This window comes from Durio zibethinus, chromosome 14, assembly GCF_047325235.1.
Source record: "Durio zibethinus cultivar Kanyao isolate XHJ-2024 chromosome 14, ASM4732523v1, whole genome shotgun sequence".
NCBI classification, from domain to species: Eukaryota; Viridiplantae; Streptophyta; class Magnoliopsida; order Malvales; family Malvaceae; genus Durio; species Durio zibethinus.
Window position 1 is genome coordinate 6,792,107 of NC_143175.1, and position 9,214 is coordinate 6,801,320.

Below are 9,214 nucleotides of genomic sequence, written 5' to 3' on the forward strand. Positions count from 1 at the left end.
ACTTTCAATTATCATTCATTTTCAACTTTCGAAAAATTGCATAATGCCCCAAAGTTTCAGTGAAAAATAGATATGTTTCCATATAAATTTCAAAGACTAGTGAGACCTTAAAGCCATATATTTCAAACAAAAGAAAAAGAAAACCAAATTCAAACTAAAGCACAGACTAAATTACAAGAAACCCCTAACCAAATATGGTATGCATATGCACAAACAGGATTCATGGGCCTCTTCTGGAGGGAAGAAAGGGTTCAATCATAAAATGTAGACTCGGCATGGTGAGAGGGCTCCCACCATACATCCAAATCAGGCACTAGTCAATGATTTCTCCCTCTTCTTCATCATTCTTCACAATTTCTTCTCCAATATCAGCTTTCTCCCCAACAAATTTAGCCTCGTCGTTTTTGTCACCATCACCACCAACACTGTTATTGTTGTTGTTTTGAATATCATCATCATTCTCATAGTGATTGCCATGATCATGACCAGCATTACCATCTTTAGTCTTATGATCACTATCACCATCAACAATACTTTGGATCATTGTCTTGTTGCAGACTTCAATATTATCTTTCCCAACAGGCAGGGGTTTCTCTTGAACTATCTCACCCTCAGACACACCATCTTTAACAGCTACCAAAGGAAATTTCAAGGGCTTCTCAGGCCAATCCTTAAAGAAAGAATTTATAACCATGAATCTAAAAACTTGCAACAAACGGCTTTTATCTTTCCTTATATCAGCACTAAGAAGTTTCTGCAAAAGGGTTGGGCTCCTCTTGTTGAAAGAAGTGCCACCAAATGATTCCTCGTTAATTGATCTTTGTTTCTTGGAAAAACGGTCTCTCTTATCAAATCGGCCTCTTTTATCATGTCTCATTTCAAATCTCCCCCTCTTGGTTGCTGGCCTACTGTTCTCTTCCCTTCTATTTACCTTTTTCTCTGAACCCAACAGATAGTGTGATGGAATTTCTGCAACTTCAACTCCTAATTCAGCTTGCTTTGCCAAAATCTCCTTGAGTTGCTGCAACAAAGGTTTTAATATATTAAAGAAAAGAAGTCATCAAAAAAACCCCTTTACTTGTACAGATCAGTGACAATGAAGCATCACTCCGACAACCTCGCACTACTGTTAGTCACAAACTGCCTGTTTTTGGTTTGAACAAGTCTATATAGAAGAACCAAAAACTTTAGCAATTTTTTCATGATTATTATGCTAAGATCTATTGGGCAACACCAATTTTCTCACATCTTGGATAGCAATAGTATTACAATAACATATATGCTTAGGAAGAGAAACTAAACCTGTTTACAGGTGCAAATCACATGGTTATTGATCAGATGGCTTCCTTTTAAGATGAGATAGGTCTTATGCTAAAGTCGATGCAATAATTGCAAGTTCTTAATAGATGAGGAAAAATTAAGAAATGTACCTCACTACGCAATTTAGTCACCTCAGAGTCTGCTACTTTTCCACTCAGTTTCTGCAGCCAGCAAAATTGATTATTATTGGACATATTTCCACCCAAAAAAATTGAAAGAGGCTTCGGAGGCTTAATCCAACCTTCTTTATGTTGTCTTTTGTTGGATAGTACTTCTTACGTTGTTCACGCCACTGTTGTATTTCTTGCTCCGTGTAGGTCAAAGCAAAAGATCTTCTAATTTACCAAAGGATTGTGCCAAAGGATTGTGGACACATCCGAGTAGAGATTAGTAAGAAAGAGGCATATAAGAGAGAGAGAGAGTATATGACAAACTACAGCAGGACATTGATAAAATTGATCACCAGCAGAGGCTGAATCTTTTTCATGCTATATGGTACAAAATAATCACCAGCAACAAGTATATAAAAAAAAAGGTTCTCAAGGATAAAAAGTGCTCGGACAAGATTGACCAAAATGTCAATTAGCCTCCCAGTTGGTACTTATCAAGGAAAAACACCAAATATTTCATACAAGCATTCAAAAAGAAAAAGAAAATAAAAAACTCTTTAATATGACTGTTTACAAGGCAGTCAGTAAATGAATTGAAAACCACGCCTGGCTAAAACTCGTCAAACCAGAATCTAAGGTCATTGAATTATGAGACAATTGCAACTTGCAAATTATAGCTGAGAGATAAAGAGCAACTCACAATCATGGATTCAATTATCAATATTATATATTTATATATTTTCAATACCAAAGCAAACAACTAAATTCACAGCACTTTTAAACACTCAGAAATGTTGTCAAAATTTTAAAATTCTAGCATCTATACTGAATGAAAACAAGTAAAGGAATGGAGTATGACCATTCCTTTTTTTTTTTTTTGTGCAAGAAAAATGGATGTCATTCTCATTACATGGTCTTTTTGACACTGCAAGTATTGAAAGTGGACATTTAGGGCCTAGATTAACTGATATGTTACACACCTATCATCAATGATTTCAACATGATTCACGATTGATTTACTCCAGCAAGAATTTAAGCACAACATGGAAGGCTAAGGGCAAACCAGTGGTTTTTAACATGATTGCATAGAAATGAGTCCCACCATAACCACCATTATAATATTCAACGATTCAAGTTTCTGAATTAACCACATAAAGCCCTTCATTTTAAACTCGATGCAATGCATGTCCACTCAGACCAATCCTATCATTTAAATCTTCTATTTTATGTGATTCATGTAGCCACCCCACAGACACCACTGCTCCATAGTCTATACCACTATGGAAGAAGATTCATATAAGATATGCTCTTAAGATTTAAAAGAAAAAAGGCCCAATATACATTCATTTGGTATGTTGATATGGTCTGGACTAGAAATTATCATAAATGGGTAAGAGCAAGCAGAAGTTACCTTCTCTTTTCCTTTTCTGAGTTTGCAGAAATAGAAGGCGGAAATTTAGATGCCCTCTCATTAGTCTGCCCTGTTGTTTTTAATCAAGAGGAGCAGAAATTAGAAATTATTTCAAAAGAAAGGAACAAAAGAATCTAGCAACAAGTAAATAAATAAAAACAAATGAGTTACAAAAAGAAAAGGTTAGGCAGAAGGGAAACCAACATCCATTTCAGGTTGTAGTCATCAAATTCACAGTTATACATGGGAAACTGTTTGGCTAGTTTCTTTAGGAGCCTAATTAAACAAAATAAATAAATAAATAGTGACAAATCAGTCCTTCAGCTCAAACATAAATCCTAAATTTTGGCATTCACATGTGGATTCAAATAAATCAAAGGGTTAATGTCATGAATGGCCCCTAAGCTACAGTAAAATGTTCAATGTGATACCTAAACTTCAAAAATCTCTAATGTGGTACATAAACTATAAATCTGTTAACTAATGTAATACTTGGAGGTTGTTTGTTAGCCACGTGTCATCATTTGAAGCTGGCCACATTAGAAGTGAGTACCACTTTAGTTAACAAATTCATAGTTCAAACACCACATTAGAGATTTTTAAAGCTCAAGTATCACATTGAACATTTTACTATAGTTTAGAGGTCATTCATGAAATTAACCTTAAATCAAACAAACAATATTTCCCATTTCCCCTTTCTCATTCTTTTAGTTTCCAATCAATAGCAACGAATTTAACCTTCACAACAGCTTTAGCTCTCTCCATCTCACCCCAGTGATCTGAAATCCAGTCATGAGCTGCTTATATAAGAAACACCATTGAAGAATTCAAGCAATATGGTTCTGCAGTAGTCGCATTATATGTTTCTAAATAATTCAAGAATTCAAAATCCCTTACTCTTTGTACCCACCATTTACATGAAGAGAAAAGGCAAGGAGAGAAAGGATAGGGTTTTTCTGCTTGCAAATGTCCACGAAAGAGGTGAAAGCAACATTCAAGGTCAAGGGTTCCTGATCACAACTCTGATCCAACCATGGGAGAGCCACTTTTTAAACCTGTAACTAGTTGAGATTTCCCACCTAAATCCTATTCCACTATTCCTAGAAATACTTGTTCCACCCAGTCCCAGCAGTTTATTTTCAATCAGACCATGGAATTACTAGTTAGGAAACAAATGGCATATCATTTTCTTTAGACCATAGAAGATCAAAAGCAAGATTTAGAAATCAGGATTCTAAATTTTGTTTTCCAGAGATATAGAGAGTAAATTTCAACAGACTCCTTCCTACTTTTGTCACTGAACTCTAATTTGTCCTAGTTAAGCCTCCAAATTTTTTAAGTGTGGTAAATCAAGTCATTCTATCCGCTGCTGTTAAATTAGAGACACAAAGATGATGTGACAATGTACTAATAGTGCAACGTATCTCTTTTAGTTTAATGTTTTCTTACCAAATAAAAATTAGTAAAAGATATAAATGATAACTTTTATGACGGTTAGCACAAGCCAATTAATCCAAGAAAAGCCCATTTAAGGGCACATGAATTTGTTCAGGGTGAGGGAGCAAAAGGAAAGCTTATCTACGCACAAAGCACATCATGCATTCAAATATATATTATGTATATTTATCTAGAACACAAAATTAGAAGTTATATGCATTTCATAAAAAGGTGTACCTTTTTTCTTAGGTCCATTAGAAGACGCAAACTTTCTCTTTTCATTATCTGCTTGATGAAATCGAGACTGCTGAAACTTAGACTTCTGAAATCTATAAAAATTGAATTTCAGCTGTATCACAAGCCAAAAGTCGAAGTCTTTCACAAAAAGAAGCTAGAAACCAAAGATATTTAAGATAACACACCCCCATTTTGAATCCCTTTTAACATTTCTGCCCGGAAAATTGTTCAAATTCTGACTATTTTTACCAGGACCGCCCTACAAGAATTTGAAAGACTTCAATTAATTGCAGCAGCCAAAACTAAAAGAGACACACCATAAATATTGTAGCAAGGAACATTTCACACCATATAAAAAGCAATTATTTCCAGCTTAACAATTTTAGGAAAGTTTCATATTAAAATTACATGTCAGCAAAGCAGCTTGAGAAATTGTGATTTTAGTAATAAGTAGAATAAGCTAATAAGAACATGTTTGCAAATAAAAGAGTATCTATTAGCAAATAAAGCTTTCCAAATTCTCAAAAGTCATTGAAGGACAACTCATCCAAATTCTCGAAAGTAATTCTAAAGCTGGTTGAATCCCCAATGTTAACCCTACCAGACTTGTTTAACCCATTCTCATACATCAAATAAGAGGAACATCTGCACTTTACAAAGAATAGGATTGCTACAATAGCTGCTTTAATCCACCAATGGCAATCAGAATTTCTTGATCTCGAAACAATTTAAGAGCAACGTAAACAACAATGGGACTAATTTCGAAGTTAAAATCGTAAAGGAAAAAATAGATACCATTGGCCTTCTGGAAGATGGGTTTCCTAGTCCTTGTGGAGCTGCCACAGAAGACATCGGAGTGGATGCATTAACATCTGCTAAATTTTGCTGACTCTGGTCGGCTTGCTGCTGCATCTGGTTAGGCTGCATAAAACCAAACTGCATATTGGGAAAGACGGTATGATTGAGGAATCCCATTGTTTGACCACCAGAAACAAACTGAGGGAGGTTTGGGATTTGGACATTCAAAAGTTGGCCCATATTCTGCAATTGATTCTGCAAAAAAAGTTGCTGTTGTGGCCGCTGCTGCCCATTTGTCAGACCCATGTTGCTTTGTTGAAGTAAATTCAACCAATTGGGCTGATTTGGGCTCTGCAAAGGGTTATTGAATTGGCCAGGAAGTTGTTGGAACATTGAAACATTGTTCAAGTTTGGGAAAATGGGGCCAAATTGAGGAAAACCCAGATGGTTATTTTGTGTGGGAAGAAGTGGGTTAGTTCCATTCATGAAACCAACATTATTTAGCAATGGCAGTTGAGGATTTAAAATACCCATCTGCGGTTGCGTCATTAACATGTTAATGTTATTACTGCATTGGTTTTCCACTGCAGAGCTTGATTGGAACTGCTGTTGAAACAAAATCAAATCAGAAAAGAGAGAGAGAGAGAGAATAAAGTACACAAAAAAGGAAGAAAGAGAAAGAGGTACCTGCTTGGGTTGCTGGGGAAAGGAATTGAAAAGAGGTCTCATTGGGCTGAGCTTGTTCAATTTTGAGGTAGTTAGTATGAGTTTTATCCAAACATGATCGGTGTTGTCGATTGAGCAGAGGGATTTGGAGAGTGAGGTTTCAGGGTTTTGGTTTTGAACACCTCTCTAGCTAGGGGTTTATGCTAGAATTAAAGAACAATTCCAAAACAACCAAAAGAAACTCAAGCGTTTGAAACTTGAATATCGTTCTACCATAAAGATCAAGCCAAAAACTCAGTAAAAAAACCTAAAAATACAAAATCACCCAAAAAAAACCAACAGGAAAAACTCAAAAAGAAACAACAAAAAGATCCTGGGAAAAATTGACAGAAAAATTACTGATTGGACTTAGAAAAAACAAAAAGGGAAAAAAAAAGAAACTCAAGCGTTTGAAACTTGAATATCGTTCTACCATAAAGATCAAGCCAAAAACTCAGTAAAAAAACCTAAAAATACAAAATCACCCAAAAAAAACCAACAGGAAAAACTCAAAAACAAAAAACAAAAAGATCCTGGGAAAAATTCACAGAAAAATAACTGATTGGACTTAGAAAAAACAAAAAGGAAAAAAAAAAGGAAGAGGGAAACAAAGAGAGAACTTGCCAGTGTAAAAGGCAGCTTTCGCAACGACCGAAACAGAAAACAGAGAGAAGAAAGAATGAGAAGGAGAAAAAAAGAGAGAAGAAGGAAGAGAAAGAATGAGAACGGCTAACCCGCGCCGGCAGTAGCGATGGTGCAAGGGACAAGACAGACAGCTCGGACGAAAGAGAAGGAGAAAATGATAACTAGGGGTTTTTCTTTTAGGCCTTTATAGTTTGTACTTTATACCATATTAAACGTCGGCGTTTTAAAGAGAAAATTTAAAAAAAAAAAAAAAAAAATCGAAGAAGAAGAAGTCGGGAGAGGCCGAAGGGAAAGGAGAAGCGGGGCTGTTACCGAATTCAACCCAAATTCTTGCCCAGTCCGAACGCCTTGGTGAAGATCCATTCCAGAAAATTAAACCTGGGAACAAAGTCCCAGTCTAATTAAAAAAGTGATTTTATATTTTGTAAAGCATATTCTAACACATATATTCACTAAGATTATTTTGATAGTATTATTTATATAAGTTTAATGTTAAAATCAAGATTAATGATTTTATTCGTATACATGAAAACTCAATAAAATAAAAATAATTATTCTAAAATTCCTAAATATATAATATAAAAAATTTAGAGTATGTTTGAATAGGAAATTTAAAAGTAGAATTTTATTCGTATAAAAATTTTTAAAACTCTAAAAATAAATTTTATTAGAGGAATTTAAATTAAAATCTTTTTAAGAAGAGACTCGCACATTTATCTAAAAAAGCTCAAATAATTTATATTATTTTAAAATAAAAATAATTATTGCTTGATATAATTGTGAAAACTTTTTAAGCTTTAAGCTATACCTAATAATTTATATATTTATATAGTGTAAAATATTAAATTGATGTGTTTTATATCATATTTTATATAAAATTTGTATGTCACAATTTATATCAATATAAAAATATTAAATGAATTTTTTTTTATTTTGTTAAACCTATATATAGTTATTACTAAAATTTTAAACTATGTCATATTCATATCTTTTTTTCATATCATATTCGTATTGTATCATCATGTTGTATTTTAAAATAGCAAGTCTGCTTTAAGATCAATTTGAATAGATGATAAAATTGGTTCCGGTGTGATTGCAAATACAATGGAAGTAAGATTAATTGTACTGATGAAATTAAAATCAATTATAGAATATCTATTTGAATATAAAAACAACGTGACAGTGAGATGAATTATAGTAGGAAGAGAAAATAATTATTAAGGATATTAGACTAAAAATTATAAATAATAAAAATTTTAAATCATTTAATATTTATAAAATTAATAATTAATTAAAAATTACAAAATTATTTTTACGTTGAATAATAATTTTGAAAATAAATAATTAAAATTTATTTATTAATTAATTTATCATATAATAATAATTTATTTATTATTTAGTAATTTTTAAATAAAAAATTAAAATAAGAATAAAAAATAAAAGTTAAGTTGTAAATATAATTTTGTCTCTACAACTTAATGGACAAAAAAAAAAAAAAAAAAAGACAACAACAACAACTGTGAGAGTTCATCGAATAAAAAACAATTGATGGTTGGCTTGGGGCAACTATGCCGTACCCAAAATCTATTTTGATCTTAACTGAGCAGTTGACACAAAAATATGTGACACATACTATAATAGTAAACAATGGTAAACTTTATAATTAGTTGTATATTTTTTTTTGAAATATAGTTATGTTGTGAAATGTAATAGAATCTTAAATATATCATATCAATATTAAAAATTATATTTCTAAGATTGTTTAACAATCATATTAAAGTAGGTACAATTTTGAGATATCCTTACCTACATAATAAAAAAAATTAGTATTAACTATTAAGTATAAAATATTTGTAAACACGACATGTTTAATAATTTGCACAAGTAGTCTGTGAAAGTTAATAAATTTCAATTTCACCCATTTAGAGCACCAGCCATCAAGAAAAGAACTCTAATCCTAAAATAGTAAAAGCACAAATCAAACAAAAAATATTTCTCCACTACATCATCGTTATCTTCTTTATGCCTTACAAAATGGGAAATTTAAACCTTTTTCACAGGGTTGTTTCGTGTAGTATAATAAGATATACTAAGAATACAAGAAAGAAATAAGAACTAGAAGAATATTGTTTCTTTTGCAAATATGGTGATTGCTCAAGGTTCTTATTTTTATTAGGTATGAAATTACTGCAAAAGATTTTTTTTTTGTTGGGTTTAATTTTATGGGTTTTGATTTTCTGAGTTTTTGAAAAATGAGAATTAGTCTTTTTTTTTATGGGTTTGTTTATTTGGGTCTCTTTTAATTTCTTTCATGCAATGGTATTTTTTGGGTAATTTTCATTTGTTTATGTTTATATTTTAAATTGTTTCATCGAATTTATGTCTTTTAATTACTTTATTTTATCTCAAGTTCTGTTGTTTGCTTAATGTTTTTCTTTTTATTGGTATGAGACTACTGTGAAATATTTTCTTTTGGGTTTGATTTTATGGATTTTAATTTTCTAAGTTTTACTTATTTTGTTGTTGCATGTAAAATATACGATTTTATTTT

The 9,214-nt window shown here is 32.1% G+C and overlaps 1 protein-coding gene across 6 annotated transcripts; it reads right to left on the minus strand.

Moving 5' to 3' along the window:
• Positions 1 to 54: 54 nt before the first annotated feature.
• NUFIP (GATA zinc finger protein) lies at positions 55 to 7,114 on the minus strand. Of its 6 annotated transcripts, none has more exons than XM_089743364.1 (9): positions 6,486 to 7,114; positions 6,001 to 6,286; positions 5,311 to 5,919; positions 4,701 to 4,774; positions 4,516 to 4,607; positions 2,842 to 2,911; positions 1,562 to 1,655; positions 1,431 to 1,481; positions 55 to 1,021 (listed from the first exon to the last, which is right to left on the minus strand). In XM_089743364.1, the coding sequence occupies exons 2-9, from the start codon at positions 6,040 to 6,042 to the stop codon at positions 314 to 316; spliced, it is 1,740 nt and encodes a 579-aa protein (XP_089599490.1). In that variant the 5' UTR covers positions 6,043 to 6,286; positions 6,486 to 7,114; the 3' UTR covers positions 55 to 313. The 6 variants fall into 6 exon arrangements, with proteins under 6 accessions (XP_089599490.1, XP_089599492.1, XP_089599491.1 ...); XM_089743366.1 differs by having other exon boundaries at positions 1,562 to 1,652; positions 6,486 to 7,110; XM_089743365.1 differs by having other exon boundaries at positions 5,311 to 5,916; positions 6,486 to 7,082.
• Between the last annotated feature and the right edge of the window lie 2,100 nt (positions 7,115 to 9,214).